The sequence below is a fragment of the Platichthys flesus genome, chromosome 5 (assembly GCF_949316205.1).
Source record: "Platichthys flesus chromosome 5, fPlaFle2.1, whole genome shotgun sequence".
Classification (NCBI taxonomy): Eukaryota; Metazoa; Chordata; class Actinopteri; order Pleuronectiformes; family Pleuronectidae; genus Platichthys; species Platichthys flesus.
The window spans coordinates 14,516,419-14,536,186 of record NC_084949.1 but is presented as its reverse complement, the minus strand read 5'-3'; the positions used below and the strand labels follow the sequence as shown (position 1 = coordinate 14,536,186).

The 19,768-nt window shown below is 42.9% G+C and overlaps 2 protein-coding genes across 6 annotated transcripts; one reads left to right on the top strand and one right to left on the bottom strand.

Annotated features, from left to right (window-relative positions):
• Nucleotides 1-711: 711 nt before the first annotated feature.
• lyl1 (LYL1 basic helix-loop-helix family member) lies at nt 712-8,778 on the top strand. 4 transcript variants are annotated; one of them, XM_062387164.1, is made up of 5 exons: nt 712-913; nt 1,124-1,393; nt 2,514-3,862; nt 5,935-6,032; nt 6,876-8,778. In XM_062387164.1, exons 3-5 carry the CDS (start codon nt 3,147-3,149, stop codon nt 7,394-7,396), a joined length of 1,335 nt encoding a protein of 444 aa, XP_062243148.1. In that variant the 5' UTR covers nt 712-913; nt 1,124-1,393; nt 2,514-3,146; the 3' UTR covers nt 7,397-8,778. The 4 variants fall into 4 exon arrangements, with proteins under 4 accessions (XP_062243148.1, XP_062243147.1, XP_062243149.1 ...); XM_062387163.1 differs by having other exon boundaries at nt 712-1,043; XM_062387165.1 differs by having other exon boundaries at nt 712-1,393; nt 6,879-8,778.
• Nucleotides 8,779-12,675: 3,897 nt separating this feature from the next.
• On the bottom strand, nt 12,676-19,691 carry LOC133953277 (uncharacterized). 2 transcript variants are annotated; one of them, XM_062387110.1, is made up of 8 exons: nt 19,249-19,691; nt 17,583-17,917; nt 17,301-17,411; nt 17,080-17,202; nt 16,069-16,405; nt 15,892-15,951; nt 14,991-15,769; nt 12,676-14,817 (listed from the first exon to the last, which is right to left on the bottom strand). In XM_062387110.1, exons 2-8 carry the CDS (start codon nt 17,913-17,915, stop codon nt 13,237-13,239), a joined length of 3,324 nt encoding a protein of 1,107 aa, XP_062243094.1. In that variant the 5' UTR covers nt 17,916-17,917; nt 19,249-19,691; the 3' UTR covers nt 12,676-13,236. The 2 variants fall into 2 exon arrangements, with proteins under 2 accessions (XP_062243094.1, XP_062243095.1); XM_062387111.1 differs by lacking the exon at nt 15,892-15,951.
• Between the last annotated feature and the right edge of the window lie 77 nt (nt 19,692-19,768).

Here is a 19,768-nt window from a genome sequence, read left to right as displayed (position 1 = left end):
GACATTTCTTTACATGATAAATCATTTACCACATATTTGCCTGTTGATTTGTGTTAGGGCCACCTAATCATTTAATTACCAATTAATTTGAGTAACTCAACACAAACAGATTTAATACTCTCCACTCATTTTTATTAATTTGTCTCAAATCTGGTAACTCAAATAACCTCAATGTGTTTATGTAATGTTGCTACAAACAAATACCATTTGGAGATATTCTTTTTTTATCATCAACACATGAAAACAAACTTCATCATTTTAAACAAAGACGTAGCACTGGGTGATTCCCCAAGTAATTGTGTTAGTGGTGGCATTGTCTATACGTGCACGATCACTGTATGTGTGTGTTTGTACGGATGAGCACATGCACGTGTGCACAATTCATCATTGTCTGTTTATTATATTGTGATATAAGGGCAGTTGCAGATATATTCTTGGATGCAGTCCAGGTCCCTTCAAAGCCTGGAACTGACCAGTGTGAGTGTGTGAGTGTGTGAGTGTGTGTGCGTGTGTGTGTGTGTGTGTGTGTGTGTGTGTGTGTGTGAGTGTGTTTGTGTGTGTGTGTGTGTGTGTGTGCCATGAGAAGTGTGTGTGTGCTGGTATTGGTGGTGGAGGGGTGGGAGGGGGGCTGGTGGAGGTTCCTTATCTACAGGCCACAGGCAGCTTTTGAGGCTCTTATCAGCAGCCACCACATTGTACGAGCACATCCTCTTGTCCAGCAGGGAGCGGAAAACTCTCCTTGCAACATGGTTCCCTCTCTCTCCCTCTCTCTCTCTTCCCCCTTGTCTCTCTCCCTCACACTTGCCTGTACCAGACTCTCTATGACTGGCAACCAACTCGAGCATTGTGTCTTCTTGGCGAGGAGCGTGAGGGATAGACCGAACAGTGAAAATGAGAGAGAAGAGTAACAGAGGTGAGAGGGACATATGGACAAGAGGGACCCCCGCACCTTCCATCCTCCCCGGGCTTTGAGTTTGTCTTCATTCAGAGGAGCGACTTCACAACAAAAGAAAACTAATATAAACGGCGGTCCGTCTCATTCTGTAAGCATGTGTCTGTGAATACCCTGGACTTTTTTATTATAATTACTGTTATTATTTAATTTCGAATAATACATTTTCAGAGGGGTCTCACCTGAGCACGAGGAGTTATGTTGACTGGTGTCGGAAAGTTTGGCTCCATCTCTGACCTCAGAGACAGACAGACAGTGACAGACTGCAGACGAGTGTGAGCGACCTGAAGGAGGAGGAGAAGGAGGAGGAGGAGGAGGAGGAGGAGGAGGAGCAGGAGGAGAAAGACGTTAAACACTGAGGAGATAAAACATGTGCGTTCACACATCACTGGAACTCTGATGGATTTTACAGGACAAACCGATGGATGTCATCATGTGTCTGTGAGTATTAAACATCATTGGACGTTTTGTTTATCTCACTTGACTCGTGTTTTAGTCTGTGAGCTGTTTGCAGCATTTTATTATTTGATAATAATAAAATAACGAGAACAATACATATAAAGCAGAAGTTTCGGTTGTTATGTCATCTACTTGTTTGTACATTCAGTAAAAAGCTAAAATCCCCCAAAAAAATACAATAAAATAAAATAAAATAAAATAAAAATAAAATAAAAATCATATGGGTTGGAAAGTGCTCTGCTTAAGAAATAATCATATATTTTATATAAATATACAATATCATAAGCATTGTGAGGCAATGACCAATGCATAAATGTCATGAATGACATTTGTAGCATAAAGGTTCAGCAATTGCATCAAAAAATATTTGATATGAGTAATTTAAAAGTATTTCTTATTAGCTAATTTTGTATAAACTTTCAGTTAAGCTCTCTGTGGATAGAGGCTCCCCTTGACAAAATATTAAATTTATATAATAAATAAATAAATATAAACAAATATTAAATACATCCTATCGTCTCTACAAAATATAAATATGTGACTTTTTGCTACTTGGCTTCTTAGAAAAATAAAAGCCACAGATTGTTCTTTCAGGATAACTAACCTTATATTTATAGTATAGAGTATTTAACAAGGTCCCCTTTGAACATTCATCAGTGATTCTGTCAGCTTCTCTAGCGGTTCGTTTAAACAAGTTGTTTAAATGGAAATGAATATAAAACTGTGACATAAAAAGATTGTACCTCAGAACGATGACCCGACACATCATCATTAAAAAAACGGAACAGTCAGAGCGAAAAGTCACGACCACGAGAAAAGATAAAACAGGAACAATTGCGATTGCAAAACCTGAGACATCATCATGTCCTCGCCTTGCAGAGCAGAGTGTGTCTCCCTGCTTGAAGACACGGCAGCAGAGCTTCATCAGAATCTGTAAATCTTCCATGAAGTAAATTCAGATTCCAGAACAACTTCATCACAGTTTAGTTCAAGGTCTGGTGCAAACTTTGACCTTTGACCACATTTCCACATCTTTTCCGTTAATATAAACCATGCATATATCTATATATCCTGAGTGAGCTTTTCTTCTTTTGTTCAACAGACTCTTTGATACCAATCCAATCTTCCCTGGTCTGGGATGTTCTGAATGCTTTAAAGGATTTTGACTCACATCCTCAAACTAAGCGCAGACGGACATATAGACAGAAGGACTCATCAAGAGCAGCCAACAGGGACTCGTCTGAAAAGTTGAATCTGCCGCTCAGGATGTACTGTCAGGAAAATAGAGTCATCCAGTTCATCTCTGACCAAATAAACCCACTTCAGCTCTGCGCTGCATGCACCCACAGACAACAGGAGAGAAGAAGCTCTTCATTCATGACTGCAACACAGACATAAATACATTTTGTTTCATTTTGCGTTTCTATAATCATCCAGCGGGGGATGGATTGAAGACTCAAATGCTGACCCTGTGTGGCGGCAAAAAGACCAACTGACAAATCTATATGTTAGAGCAAGAAAAAACTGCACAGTCGCCAGGAGAGTGGAGCAAAGGAAGAGGAAATAAAGAACTTCCAGTCACCTTGGGCTGTGAGAGATTTAAAAGGCTTTAGCTGCAAGTGGAACATGTTAGTAGCTCTCATACACATATAAAGACTTCGCAGGGACACACGCTCACAGCACGTGGGCAGCAGAGAGAACTAGACGGTGGGATTCCCTCTGGGGCTTCACCATCATGATGGAGAAGCTGAAGCCCACCACTCCCCCCACCTCACCCCCGGACCAATCTCGACCCTCCTCCTCCTCCTCCTCCTCTTTCTCTGCCTCCTCGCCCACGTGTGTGTCCGTGGAGCAGCACAGCCCCTCGGAGAACCAGACTTCAGCTGTCAGCAGCCCGTGTCCTGCTAAGAACACAGGGCCCAGGGGACACACAGATGTCCCCAACACTGTCTCCATTCAGTCCTCCATCACCACAACATCGGTGTTGGCCAATCACTGCGCGGATAAAGCTGTTGCGCTTGAGCCCATCGCCATGGAGACCCAGCAAGAGCAGGGGGACAAGCAAGAAGGAGGAAAGAGCACAACCCCTGCTGCTACCTGCTACAGGTCCCCAACTCTTTCTTCTCCTCCTCCGCTCCTCCCAGCTCCCGCCAAGACATCTCCGTTTACGCTCCCACCTCCAACCGCTATATCATCATCCTCATCATCCTCTCCTCTTCCTCCCCACATACCGGTCATCAGTCTCGGTCACAGCAAGCCACCTCTGCCGCTGCCCAACACCCCTCTGACCGCCCTCCATCCAATCCCCGGCCTCCTGCACAGGCCTCATGGGGGCATTCGCCGCGGCCATCAGACCTGTTTGACTGTGGCGTGCACTGGAGGTCCCTCAGCTCATTCCCCCGGGTCTTTGCTGCCTCAGCAGTACCTGCCTGCACATGCCTTCTTCAGCAGGTGAAATTTGGCGTTTTCCTTTTTGCAATTATCCATTTTGACAGTGTTTCCAGCATATTTACCTTATGACCAAAAAAGATATCGCTATACTCAACAGCCCCATTTTCCCCTTATGGATTTTTTCGTTTTTGAAGGCCTCACAAGGAGCAGTCATAAAATCCACAAGATTAACAGACAGAATAAGTGATACATAAACTGTAGTAATATCTAGCACATTTCTAGTCATAGCGATTAATCAAATTTCTTTACAGTACATGTCACATTCACTCAAGGCACTTCTATATCTCTCAGACAACTGAATTGACTAATGACACGACCATCAGGGCAATTTGGGGATTAGTTGTTGTTCCAACATGATAATGGTAGACCCGCTCTACCTCCTGAGCCACAGCCTTCCATGCTGATTTTATTTAGCTTCAAGGAGAGGGCCTGCTCTTATATCTTTTCCAGGATTAAATAATCCTGTTAATAAAAAGTCAAATATTGCAGGATGTTGCAATTCTGTCAGAGGTATGTATAGGATTAGGAATATTTTTATACCATTTATTGAATCTAAATATAGTTGTAGGAAAACAAACAAAACCCGTTAAAATGAGGTTAGAATCATACATTGACACGCATCCCCACAGAATATCCTGCCGTATATTAAGTAAGACAAATCAATGTCACAGGCTCCTCCATCTACAGTAATTTTTAAACAGGAACACAAGCAGATGTGTGTCACTAAACTATCAAATTAAATACAATGCGGCCTTTTGAGATGTTAAAGTTTCTGTTTCACGTAAAACCTCAACTGCTGGGATTCCATACTGGCTGCTCTGTGACATGACAGCAGGATGTGTGCTGTTATAAAAGAGCCTCACATGTCTCACACTACATTTACTGGGAAATGTAATTTAATGCTTTTGTGGTTGTACGTTTTGTTGCAGAAACCTGTACAGGCTGTCATTCTAAATATTCTACATTATTATTTTAGTTGCAGCTAAATTTAGACATTGCACTGATGAACAGACAAACAAAGTTCTTTTTGGGTTTGAGGAATTGGCACCTGGTAGATTGCACTTGTGAGGTAAAGCATTCATTTTTTTGACTTTATAAAGCCCTCCTACTGTTCATCTATTCCCTACTCCAAAAAGGATTTCCCACAGTTTTCTTTCTGCAACAAAGGAGCACAAGCTATATTGAAAAAAGGGACTTCCCCCCCCCCCCACTGTGGCTACATCTATGACTTCCCCATCTGTCATGGAGGTGTGGGAATAAGATCGCCTCCCCACTTCTCTCTGGTTCATTTGTAGAAGGAAGCGTTGGTCTGTTTCATCCTCCTGAAGAAGAATCAGGCAGTAGCCAGGCTTTATGAGGCCGAGCTAAAACTGTGCACGTACATTCCATCAACACCAGAAACATATTCACACCTCAGTTAATGGCTTTCACTGTCTTCCTGCTTTCTCAAGCCAGTCTGTTCAGCCTAATTCAAAACAAGAGACTCTGCAAAGACCCAACTTGTTTGTTTTGTTAGGAAATGTAAGAATATGTGTTTTTATTTTGAACACACACTCAACTGAAAATAATATTCCAGAGCAATTTAAGACTTACTGAACAGCTCATTTATAGCTTCACTTTTATTTAATTAATCCTCAGATCCTCCTGATATTTCTCACTAGCAGAGGCCAATTCTCACTCAGATTTAGATGAGCCACATTGCCACATGGAATGACTTTTGGCAGGTTACAATTGATCACTATTGATTACTTTGATCAGGAGACAGTTTTGTTGTTTGGTTAGAAATGAGAAATAACTTGAATTAAATTCAATGTCATTAATTTTTTATTTTGTAATTTTAAGAAATTTCATTTAGGGATTAAAACTCACCCACTGTGTTTTTTTTGCCTCTCCCCTGCACCCTTTATTAATTGTTTTGTTACTTGTGTACCTGCGCAAATAAATAAATTACCATTTAAAACATTAATATTGTTTAATATACAGTTGCATAAAAAATATAAAGTTGGCTAATTCTGCATGCAATTGCCATAATATCCCCCTTACATACAATGTGCTGTGCTTTCTGTCTATAGCTCGTACCTTGGTCCCTCAGGAGGAAACTATGGCGTCCTCAACAACAGCCGCATCAAGAGGAGGCCGTCGTCACACTTTGAGATGGAGATCAATGACTGTGAGTTTCACACGTGGACACAAATGCAATGAAATAACCTCCGGCAGTCATGAGAGTCAGGTGTAATATTTTAGCTGCATTTAAAGGAGACGTTTGGAAATGGCTTGTTCCTCTTTATCATCAATTCCCATGTTTTCATTTATCTCTTGACCCTTTTGTGGCTTTTAGTGCAGGATATTTACTCGATTTTTTTAAATGAATCTCAACTTATACTTAAGGTGGTGATTTAATGCCCTAATTCCTGTGGGCATCGTAGGCTTCCACAGTAAAAGGTACATGTGTTAGAGGTCTATTTTCAGCCAGGGATTAATACACATCACTCTAATGAGTATTTACAGCAGCACTTAGTGTAAAGTGTGTGAGACTGATTTAAAATAAACTAGAAGTGCTCCAACAAGGTCCAACAGTCACCTCATGAAACCACATTTAAATACACTGGATCTGTTTATTCATTTTTATCTGCAGCAAAAATGCTCATTATAACACGCACACTCATAAATATCAGTCCCCTAAAAATGGCAAAAAAAATTCAGCAATATTAATGAATTACAAACCGACTATATATACGAAAGTGTTGAAAAACGTTTTCAATGTTTAAGAAAGTCATACGAAATCTTGGCTCCGCCCCCTGATCCATATGAAAACCCTGAAGTTTCACGAAAATAATTTTTACTGAGGATTACTTTTGCATTATATCGTAAAACTATTGCGAGGTAAGAGCCATTGGTCTTATTGGAGGTATGCGCTCAACTGAGTGCCATTCTACAGTTTGTACTGTTGGATCCATGTATTGTAGCTTTTGGTGTTAATGTATAAACTGACCCTCTGTTGATGTGTTTCCAGCAGGCCCCCCTCAGAAAATCGCTCGCCGCGTCTTCACCAACAGTCGTGAGCGCTGGCGGCAGCAGAACGTGAACGGGGCTTTCTCCGAGCTCAGGAAACTCATTCCCACTCACCCGCCGGACAAGAAGCTCAGCAAGAATGAGATCCTGCGTCTGGCGGTAAAGTACATCAACTTCCTGGTCACTCTGCTCAACGACCAGGCCGAGGACAAGAGCCGAGACTCCGCTGAGGAGGAGGAGGCTGGGGATGAAGGTACGGCAGAAGGCTCGGACAGCACTAAACTGAACTCCCCTTATCGGTCCCGCGCCGCCCTGCCGCCCTCAGCCATCGTGGCAAAAGCCCGCAGAGACTCCACAGACTCAGTTGTTGCCCTGGCTAATTCCCCAGTGACATCCAGTTGCTATGGTGACACAGACAGTGAAGAAAGCTTTGGGGCTAAGACCTCTTTGGTGACCCAAGGTATTCTGGGAAAGGTCAAGGGTCAGATGAGAATGGTGGCTGCCACGAACGATGAGAGGTGACCCCGGAGAGGTGCAAACAAAGAAGTGTGCAGCCGGCTGGAGTTTAACTGCCACACTGACAGAGAAAGACAGGACGATGGTCTGAGAGAGCTGGCATGGTTCACTCCTCACACGTTGCTCCAGCATCACCTCCCCAATCATGTGAATAAGAGGAAGACTCGCTGTTGGTGATATTTTGCCATTTTAACTGTCTCTATATTGATTGATTACAAGGCTCTGTGTTTTCAAAAAGTCTGCAGGAGGCTGACAGACATGAATTCTATTTTCTGTTGTTTATTTCCAAAATAATGTGTTCTGTGGTTAACATTACACCACAGTGTCAAACCATTGGAATTCATCATGTGGATGATTTATGCTGGAAATCTAGTTACATAATATTTCAGGCTGGATTAATGTCCTCATATGTTTTAATAATAAAAAAATCTAATAATTAGGATCTTGAATCCCCAAACTGTCTCCCCCCACAACAATGTAGAATCTCTAAAAAGATATGGGATGATCATGACACACTGAAACTGAGAGAAGGTGTTTAGAAGCTTGAAATGTAATTTAATCAAATAATCTAATGAAAGCATATTCAAATATCTACTCAAAAAAATGGATGGGAATCTTTACTTCCTCCATGTTGAGCTCCATTGTTGGAGGAGTCATGTGATTGACATGTGATTGGACTGTACTTCAACTGAGCGCAAACTATAGATTAGGTGCAAATGCCTCTGCCTCCGGGATCCTAGCTCAGTTTCAGAGGTTCAGATCAGAGCTGCAGGTCAACACTGCTGAAGATCCTGTGAAACACAAACCTCATGAACGTGGCAATCTCAGAAAAACTGCATGTTGTAGACTTAACTCTGAAATAACAGACATTTGAACTTTTAAAGTTTCAACATTTCAGACCTGTCAATTCACCTCTGTTCAGATTACAGACAAGGTTTCAAAGCAGGCAAACAAACTGATGCACTTGGAGAACAGGGAGACATTTAAGATTCCGAGAATGTGTTGTTAAAAAACAGAACTGCAGTTTTGAAAAAGGGAAACTCAAATAGTAAATGACGTTGGCAGAGATTAGTGTTTTATTTTCAGAACATTAAGCAACCTTTCAACACCTTCTTTTCAGTTTCAGAAAATGTCATCATATATATCCCATAAAAAGAGGGTTAAAAGACTCAGTGAAAATGCAGCCTCAGGTGTTTCTATGTAAATAAGCAGCATCTCCTCTGTTGTGCGTGTGAAGAAATGCACGACACGCATTCCTGCATTTCAGTGTTGCAGTTTTGGACGTTCCTGCTGTCTTCACTGTCAGAGAAGCAGGGCCAATGCTCCCTCCCTGACATTGTGACACACTTGTACCAGACAGAAATAAAGTCTTAGTTTGCTGTTCCTTATTTGACATCCTCTTACTGCGTTACTAAGACTGCTCTTCGTCAGCACGATTTCGCAACAGCATCCAAATATGCTGTTGCTTTCCGTTCATTGAACATACGTGTGGATCCTCAAATGTTTAGTGTAGCACGATGACCATCAGATGCAGATACAAAAGTGCAATGCTAGTAAATTAGAAGTATGAGAGATAGATATTGGTCAGTATGTCTTTTCAATAATATTGAACGTTCATATTTCACAATAAAATGCAGTCATGTGTTTATAAATCAACACAAATGTCACCACATATTACAACGGCTCAGTAGAGTTCATAGCTCTGCCGAGGTCCTTCTCAAACAATATTTAAATTCACCACCTCTGGATTTTTATTTGGATCTGCCACACAATGCACAGCCTCATGAATGCCAGTCCCCTAGACATGCAACGAAATGTTAAAGAAAGTGAAAAGAAATTCTGGATTTGCACTTTTCTGACCCATCCTTCCAACAGGTTTTCCTGACAATCTGTGCAGGTGTTTTTGCTTAATCCTGCTAACTATCCACAAACACAGTTGAAAATATAACCTTCGTGGAAAGTCAACTAGAATGGCACTCCGTAGACATCATAACTCCGCCAAGGCCCAAAAGAATCCTTATTACATTCAATCAAACTGCACCAGCACTGGCCAACACTCAGATATTAGTCCTCTTAATATGCCTGAATCAAGATGTCTACAGTATTTCCACAGAAATCCCCAAAAACGAAACCAAATCTGCTCCAAATGTTAGTTGGTTCTTCCCTGGCCCTTATCCCACCCTTCCACCAACTTTCAAGGAATTTGGTTCAGTAGTTTTTGTACTATCCTGCAAAAGGGCAGATAAACAGCATTCAAAGCAAAACCTCCTTGGCATAAACAAAACCAGTTCTAAAACTACTAAATGATGTTAAACCCTTGCGCCAGCTGAAACTATTTACTGATAAAAGGGGGAAAAAACGTCTGAATTAATTTGTCATTGCATTGAAGAAGCTTTTGCACACGTATTGTACATGCATGCGTGTGTGTGTAAGCGGTGGAGTGGATGCGGTGGTGAAGAATTCGCAACAAAGACTGATGCAACAGCAACAATAGAGGCTGGTTTTGTGTGAGGAAGGTCAGGGTGGATGTGGGATGCGGTTAGAGACGGGGGTCCACGCGTGGGGGGGGGGGGGGGAATTGTATAAGTGAAAGTTTGGGGTGTACGCTGCAGCTGTGCGTTGGTGCTGCCGTCTTTTAGCCTGCGTGCATCGACCGTCAAGTGGCCAGGAAACGCCTACAGTTAGAGCTGTCTCATTGACGGCCAACGAGTTTCCTGGAGGAGGGGCGGTGGAGGTGAGGTCTGTATGTGTGTGTTTGATGGATTTTTTGCACATGTGGGTTGGCAACCGCTGCACGGGGGAAGAGAGTGGGGGAAAACAGGCACCAGGATGCTCTGGGAACCCCTGTACACCCTGTTTCGGGACCACACAACAGGAAGAGCTGCTTTCACAACTCCTGCTCCGGCTGTTTGTGTCTGCTCTGCTGTGCCAGGCTGCTCTGTCCCCTCCCTGCTTCGCTCCGAAACCACAGAGACCATTAAAAACAGAGGCAGGGTTACATGAAATACAAATAACAACTGGCACACGCTAAAGTTTTTGGTCGCTTTCAGTAGCAACACAAATAACAAACTCACAATGGTCACCCTGGAGTTACAGTGTGATGTATTAAGTGGTAAACCAATAACTGTTGACTCTTTTGCAGCGACGGCAGCAGTTTGTCTCACACAGCAGGAAAAGCACAGGTGTGCCTTTAAAAATGGCTGCATTCCTTTTAGGTGAGCCGGCTCGGTGTTGGCACCGTGCGACTCACTGTCATTTCAAACTGAGACACCTGATGGACCTTAAAACAATGTGGAATCTGAAGTTCCACAAAGTTGATAGAGAATCACAAAAAGGTTAATCTAATTTTTTGAAATTCTTGAAAAACAAAACAGTTGTCTAGCGTACTTGTCAGTCACTAACTGGCCTGCCTGTGCAGCCTGCCCATGGTCTCAAGTTGAAAGATCAGAGACTTCACAAGTTAGCAAGCGAGTCACGGCAAAGACATTTACTGGCAGTCGTCTGTCGCAAATGTCTTTCGGGGGAGTAGCTATGAAGAGAGGGCCGATGGGACGTTTCTGTTTCATATGTTCAAAGTGTAGCTTGTTCTTGCTAGTTTTTCTGGGATTACCAACCCTAGCTTTAAGGTTCTGACTCATTCTCAATGCTCTCATAGCTTCATTTTTGGCTTTCAGCTGCTCGGCTTCTAACACCAGACGGTAAAACTAAGAGATTCTCATGGTCAAAAACATGAAAAATGTATCTGCTACAAAGCTGCTGGATGTACAAATTGTTTACAAATCCATCATATCAACTTAGATGATGATATGTCACATGTGCGTTGTTTTATCGATGCACATATGACAGTTGTGCAGTGTGTATTTATTCAGAACAAACAGCCAGTGTACCGGCTCTGCAGGAATCAGCTCAGGCTGGTAACACATGCACCTACGCCCATCATGTGATTGGATCTGAGCCTGTGTTTGTGCTACAAGTCAGACTCAGATAGATCTGAAAACCTAACAGGAACCTTTAAAATATTTGTTTCCTTTTTCCTCATGTTTCAATAATCCGAGACAAGTAGTCGAGAGTGAAACCTAGTAAACGGTAGAAATTCAAACTTGTCATAGTAGGAAAAGCGTGTGTTCACCAACAACAATGGCTCTATTCTATTCAAGTGCTGCAGTGATAAAGACAGTGAGTCATGAACAACACCAGGGCCCTGAAACTGAATCATTCATTGTATAATTTAGATCTGTGTTGTTACTACTGGGAACATGACAATATGTCGTCTTTGAAAAAAACAAGCTAAACCTCTCATATTTTCTCTGATCTAATCATATCTTTCAACTTTCCATATCCACCTTTACCTTCACAAGGAAGGATATGTGTCTGTTTGTCTGAAGGTTAGTAGGTCTATGCAGAAACTACTGGATGGATTAACACACAACTTGGTGGGAGGTTCTGCTGTGGGTCAGGGAGGAAGGATCCATCAAAAAAAAAATATGGATCTTGAGGGAAAAAATTGTCAGACATGTGTAAGGGACAGTTATTATGAAGTAAATGACATCTGTAGCTGAGCCACACAAAAATCTGGGGCTTTGGAATTATAAATATACAACTTTTCACAATTAATCATTACAATTAATAAATTCAAAAATTTGAATTGTAACTATCCATTTAGGGTTAGCATCTTAGGAACCTCCTTTTAACCCATGTTGTCATCTCTTCAGATCTAGACACCGAAATCTACAAAACATCGCATTTTTCTGCTTCAGGCCTTTGGAGGAAATTGCCTGTTTTTTTAAACTGCACTTTTTAACAGTCAGACTGCAGTGACGCATAAGATGCCAAAATGAAACTTTATTCTTAACAGTAGTTGAGCGTGCTGGGGTGTTATATCCTCTCTGTCCCGATACAGGAGGTCAAACAGGGTGAGGCTGGTCAGGCTGGGACTCAGAGATAATGACATTGCCTCCGACCCCTTTTTCCCTCCAACACTCTGCCCCTCTCAACATCACACCCACATGTAGAAATATGCACCAAGCTCAATTTCAGCCATGACGTGCAGAAACGTGCACGTGAGGAGTGGTAAGGATGGTCTTAGTGCAGCTTTGGTTTGTGGAAAGTAAGGACAGCGCTTTGTAATAAACAAGTTTGGTAAGCTGTCAGGTTTTTCAAATGTTAAGTCAATTTAGTATCAATAGTAGAAATATTTAAATACACAATATTAATAATTATTGTTTGTAAAACCTTACGTTTGGCAATTTGCAAAAACATCATTCAAAAGAGACAAAAAGCAATAATTTAACAATGCATTTTTCTTTAATTAAGTACAGGAGAATAAAGTATAAGGGGAAAGTGCTCAGTGAATGATGTAACGTGTTGACAGACATAGAAATCAGGTTTAAATTCACCTTGACTTTAGTGCTTACATTGAGTGATGGGTAAGAATTTGGCAAAATAATAGTGTAAAGTATAATAATTATTTTTACAATCATTGCATTTTTTTCTTACAGAAGCTGACTGCAGACTGTATATAAAACACGTACCTACATACTTGTACAATGTGCCCTAACAACTTTGAGTTATTCTGGCCAAATGTAGACATTCTTTTCATATTTGTTGCTTGGATGACAAATATCCATCTATCAATTACTGTAGGTAATATTAAACATTTCTTAAAAGACACAAACACCAACTTTCTTAAACTAGAGGAATAAAAGGGAAGTTGAAAACAATTTATCTTGAATTTATGTGAATAAATAAGAAGTTGATTTTGAGTTGTATTGAGACGGTATTAAATCAAAACAAATCAATGTCTTAATTAATGTTAAGCACTTTACAAACACACTCCCTTCAGTCGTTCACTCAGTTTTCAGAACCTTCTCTCCTTGTTTTGCCAGTGAGTCCACGCTGTCGTTCACTTTTCTCTCCACAGATTTTACGGCTTCGTTCGTCTTTTCTAACGTGGTTTTCTTGCTGAACTTCCGTCTGCCCACTTCAGTAACCGCTGCTCCAGCAGCTGCACCGAGCGCTCCGCCGAGGAGACCCCACAAAAACAAGCCCAGCAGGAGACCCAGCAGTGCGCCCGCAAAAACAACCTTGGGCACCTCTTTAACAGTGGTCCTGGCTTTCTCCCACATTGGGCTCTCAGCCACCATTTTGGCCCCTGCCTTGGCCCCTGAGCCCATCTTCTTCCACGCCGGACTCTGCGCCACCTTCTTTGCACCGGCACCGATTCCAGCTCCGACTTGTAAAGAACTGTCAGCTATCAGTTTAGCTCCGCTCTTGGCCCCAGATCCTACTTTTCCCCACACAGGACTCTTTGCCAAATTCTTGGCCCCAGATCCGATCCCGGACCCTACAAGCATGGACCCGTCCGCCACTAATTTGGCCCCGGAACCAACTTTCCCCCACATGGGACTTGCTGCTGCTGCTTTTGCTCCAGATCCCACCCACGCAGAACTATCCACTACCACTTTGGGAACTCTATCTCCTACTAGTTTGGATGCTTGTTGGGCACTAGCTCCCACCTTTTCCCAAACTGAACTATCAGCCATCATCTTCTGAACGTTTTGTGCTCTGCTGCCAACTGTCCCCCACACTGGGCTACTTTGCACCTTCTTAGCTCCCTCACCAACCCACATGGAGCCGTCTGACAACAGCTTGGGTAACATTTTTGCACTAGACTCCATTTTTTCCATAATGGAACGAAGGAGTGAAGGCGACAAGCCTGAAAGCGTAATAGGAGGAAGGCTCTCGATGTCCATGGTGCTTACACTCATCTCTGCCTCATGCCGTGTTTTCTCTATCTCATCTTCTCTCACTTCCTCTTCTGCCTCGGCCACAGACTGCATGTAGGGATAGATCAAACGCCTCTCAGAGTTAAGCTGTGCAACCTCGCTTGATTTTTCCTGCTCCAGCTTTTTGCCTCTTTTCTCTTTCGCAATCTCTACCTGTCTCTGTCTCACTCGGTTCTCAGCCTCCTGAAAAGCGGGACAAGAGTAACACTGTCCTCCGGCCTCCCTCACCGTCTGCTCCACCTTCTCTAGCAGCTCCGCCACGTTCCCCTTCTCCACCTGACCCCCTCCGCTCTCCAGAACATGAAACCTGTCACGGCATTTCTCCACAAGGTTTAAAAAATCCCCCCGCTGATTGGCAATATATTCCTCTATGCTGTTGTTGCCTGCCTTCCCACTCTCCCTCAGTCGATCTGTGTAAGTGAAAAGGACCAGAGTGTGTTTCTGGATCGCGTCCGGGCCGAAAACAACTTCGAGGGCCTGGAGGGCCTGGAGCTCGGTCTTTGCGGGCTGGTCCAAGGGGACGCACAGGAGGAAGGCGTGGGGGCCGGGACTGGACAAAGCAACACAGGAGGAGATCTGAGCTCGCACCTCATCAGGAGTTCGCTCTGAAGTGAACCAGTCTGGGGTATCCACCACTGCCACCTGCAGGTGATAGAGAGGAGACACATACAGCAATATAAAAACACAGGCAAATCATGGGAGACTTTGACTGTTTTACGACAAAATGATTGTGTCACATAAAAGTCATTTCGGATTTTGCCACTTGGTGGGGTAAGAGAAAGGAAATGAGTGTGAGCCAAACAACAATCACTAACCCTTCGTCCTTCAACCAGCGCCTTCTTTTTCTCACACTGCTGAGTGACAGAGGTGAGGCTGTCCAGGTCCGACTTAAACTCTTCTCCCCTGAGGATGCTGTTGCCGGCTGCACTCTTCCCTGATCCGGAGCGCCCGAGAAGCACCAGACGCAGCTCCGGAGAGGATGAGGAGGATGAGGGGTACGAGGTGGAAGAGGTGGAGGTTGAGGGGACTGTGGAGGATGAGGAAGATGAGGAGAATGAAGAGGATGATGTGCGAGAGGCAGAAGCTAAAGTTGATGGGGAGGTTGAATAAGATGAGGGGAATGTGGAAGAAGTGGAGGATGAGGGGACTGTAGAGGATGAGGAAGATGAGGACAATGAAGAGGATGATTTGTGGGAGGTCGAGGCCAAGGTTGATGATGAGGTTGAATAAGATGAGGGGAATGTGGAAGAAGTGGAGGATAAGGGGACTGTGGAGGATGAGGAAGATGAGGGGAATGAAGAGGATGATTTGTGGGAGGTGGAAGCCAAAGTTGATGATGAGGTTGAATAGGATGAGGGGAATGTGGAGGATGAGGGGAATGAAGAGGATGAGGAGGATGAGGGGAATGAATAGGATGACGTGGGAGAGGCGGGGGCAAAAGTAGATGAGGAGGGGGAGGAGGATGAGGGGAATGTAGAAGAGGAGGCAGCAAAGGTCGGCGAGGAAGGGGAGGAGGAGAAGACGGGTGAATAGGGAGAGGAAGTTGGAGGCGCCTCGGGGAATCTCTCTTCAAAGCTGTTGATTCTGTGATGAACTGAAAAAAAAATCCAGAATTTAGTAAAGAATTAAAAAAAAAGTATTATAATGAGACATGGATCATTGTATACGTGAACTGTTAAATGATATAATAAAAGCCAACGAAGTCCTGTGACTTACACGTTGTAATCATTTTCGGAGATGATGTAACCTCAGACATTTGAGAGAGTACAGCTCCATCTACAAAAGCAAAACAATAAATAGTCCTAAGTCCTCCACGATTTCTGCTCATATTTTCCTTAAGATATTGTGATATAAAACAAAAGTGGCTGCATACTGGGCTCTATGGGTGTTTACCTGGGTTCAGTCTGAAGCTGGGCGTCCTCTTCACCTGCCTGTCATCCTGCATCTGTGAATATGATGAATACGACTCTCGCTCTGGCGCTGGAGTTGAATGAAGCCCATTGGACGTTTGACTTCCATATGCTCTTCTCTCCGTCTCGTCTCTCTCTTCTCTCCTCCACGTCTCCAAGGTGGTACCGCCCTCCTCTCCTCTACTTTCTATTCTCTCTTCCTTTCTAGCTCTGTAACTCTCCATAAGTTCCTGTCGTCTCTCGTTCACTCGTCTCTCCAGATCTAGCTCCTGCACCGTTTTCCTGTGGTACACCCCCTTTGCCTGCACCATATTCTCCACCTGTTATATGAATAACAAACATTAACTCACATTTACACACATATAATTATGTCACATTTTATAATAACTTGCACTGCACAATGAATTTCCAGGTCAGTGAAAGTTAGCGTTAATGATTAGTCATTAATCACCAAACCGGTCCTGACCACGGCTGGGTGTGATTGAGTGGAAAGCAGGGCGTTGCTGGGACCTACAGCGTGCTCAGACAGAATAATTCTAACTACACTGTCACTCAGTTGAATTCTTTCCTCCACCATAAGGCCTAACATTTCCCTTTTGAAACCACATTCCATCCAGATTTGGATCTGTACCTAATTGCACACACTCAAAAATATCAGTCTACTAAAATCACCTTATTCTTATGTCAAAAATGTCTTAGGAAGTTCAGTGTGTAGGATTTAGTGGCATCTAGTGATGAAGTTGCATACCCCTTCAAACAGGTAAGAGAGTATAAATGCAAGCTATTATTACAACAAACCAACCAACTCACAGGGGTGAAAATATAACCTGTTTGGTGGAGGTAACAAAGAGCTCAGTTTTCAATTAAATTTAGTGCTGACAAAATCTGAATAAAAAAACCCTGGATAGCATTCCAAGTACACACAAAATAAGATAAAATTATGAAATGATTTAATTCTGAATTGCATCGATATTTGTTCATCGCTCTGTCTCACCTTCTCCAGCAGCTCGCGGACCTGCTCCCTGTCCTGTCGCTGACGATTATTGATGACATGGCAGCGCCCCCCGCAGCGCTCTATTATCTGCTGCAGGCCTGGATTCTCTTTCTGCAGGTATTCCTGTGGAAAACAATTTGCTCTGTGTGAATTTACAGTACCAAATTTAATTAAACTCAAATAAAGATGACTTGAAAGGGGACAGGTGTACATGTCTATACCTCCACTGTTCTTCCCATCAAATAGTCCCCACACGTCAGCAGGACAAGGGTGTGATCCAGTGACTCCTCCCCAAACAGCTGCTCCATCTCTGCAGGTACTCGACCCTCCATCTGGGAACACCAGAGAAAAACATGTTGCTAAATCCACAGAAATAAAAGGATTTACATTTTATACTGGCTTCATTTTGTTCATTGTAATTTGACTGAATCTGACGTTTGAAAAGATTTGTCCAAACAGTTATTTTCCAAAAAGCTCAAGCACAACTGAAGCAAAAAACCAACCTCTGTGAACTGGCCCACTGGCACCAGCAGCAAAATGGCGTGAGGACCCGGTTCTGCCAGTGAAAGCACTCGCTCTGTCTCCTTCCTGACGCTGTCCTCCATCTTGCCGCCGTTCCAGTACCATCTCGGCGCCTCCACCAGGGTCATGCTCCTGCCCTCGGTGATGCCCTGTCGCAGCTGGCAGCTCCTGGAGGCAGAGGGAGAGATGGGCGACAGTTGGCCCAGGATGGTGTCGGCTGAGGACGTCTTTCCACATCCAAGATTTCCCAGAAGAATAAGCCTCCGCTCCGGGGCTGAGGACCCAGAGTAGCTACTTCTGAGGTGATTACTCATGGCTGGAAAGAAGGAAAAGATGAGACATTGATAATGATGCATTCTCATACATCTCAGGTAAAACTGAGGAAGCTCATGAAACGAATGTTCATTGTTTTCAGACACAACCTGCCTGGGGGATATAAGGCATTTTAAGTTCCTTCTTAAAATGCCCCAAAAGATGATTTTATCCAAGTAGTTTGATTAATTTATTTCAATTACTTGATCTATACTGGTAGAGTTACCCCAGAGAGTATTTTAATATCTGGATTTTATTTTATTTGTTTGCTCATTTGAACAATTTGTATCTATAGAGGAACTAATAGCAGTCCCTCAAACTGTACTTCTGTTCTGTCTATAGGGCCAGAGCCCTGAAGGTGCAAGATACCTATTGTTTTTTTAATGATGATTATGATGATGGGGATTATTATTATCATGGTAATTATTATTATGCTGCAAGAACCTATTTGTGAGGGCCTTAGGATGATGGAATACTCACTTAATGTGACTTCAGGCAATGAGAAAGTCCCAAAGTTTATGTTGCAAAGCCAATGGGCTCCTCAGTAACACGAGCACTTTTAGTTTCAGGTGCTCAGATGTTGATGATCAATGGGGACATCTTTAAGATTTAAAGACTTTACATTTTTTTTGTTCATTGGTCAGGAAGTTCTCCATTCATGTTTCATTTTCAATTTGTAGTCTTGCACTTGTGAAGCACTTGGTTACTATGTTTTGAAAGGTTCTGTTTAATTAAAGGTTTTTATCATTATAATCTAATCCTGTATTTATAGAAAGGATGAGTGATCTTTAAGCACACATGAACTTTGTGAAGACTGATGCCTGTTTGAACTCCGATTGTTTTTCCTTCTCTGATTTCTTTGTCCCACAGTCAAAGATCTGTCCTCTTCTTGCATTCCTTCCTCCTATTTCTACTTGTTCTCGTCCTCCTCTCACCTGTTGTACTTGAGTGAACCAGATCTAAACGGTGATCTTTCGTTTCACTGGTACCTTTTTCTTAGGTGGCTCACTGCATCCCAGCCACACCCTGCCCGCCCTGTTCGACTACATTCTACCAGGACTTTAATAATCCCAGTTACATGCAGGCATGAACAAACCACATCCACTTACAAGCGCACACAGAAATAAGTCCCATTGCAAGTTCACTATGATACAAGGCAGTGACTTATTTAACAAAGACTGTATTTGACACAGATATAAGAATCTAACTTAACTTAACTCTAAACTAATAGTGAAAGTAAAATGTATTAGTCTTGTAGTTGTTTAAATGACACTGACAACTCCCTCACTGTTATTTATACATTCATTATTAAAACCATAGGGAACATATACTCACTCAGCTGTGTGATGTCCCTGTTGCTGCGTTCATGAATCGTCTTCTCTCACTGCTCCGTCTCTTCAGCTGTCACTGAGTCACGTCACTCATCCGCTCGACCCTAGTACATGTCGACTGCCCAACAAGCTGCCAGTGCAGGTGAGGTTAGCGATCTCAGGAACACCACCAGACGCACAGCCACTCCCAATTCTCAACACATGCACACATGTCTTTTTTCTTCTGTCGTGCACAACAAGTTTCTTTTGTTTCCTGGCTGCTAAGCATTCCAGGATGGGGCGCAGGAGGTGTATCCCAAGGCGGATGTAAATCTCTCTTGGTTTTGATCTGCCACACCCATGAAGTGTCAGAGCTCATGCGAATCTGTCGAGATGAGCCGTCCTTCCTGGTCTACAGTCGCCAAAGGGAATAACTGGTCAAATACGCCTGTAAATATTAGGATGTTGCTGGAAGTTGTCATTGGAGAAGCAGTAACTCATCCTGTTAAATAAAGTTATATACTAAGATTAAATACTTTATTTCA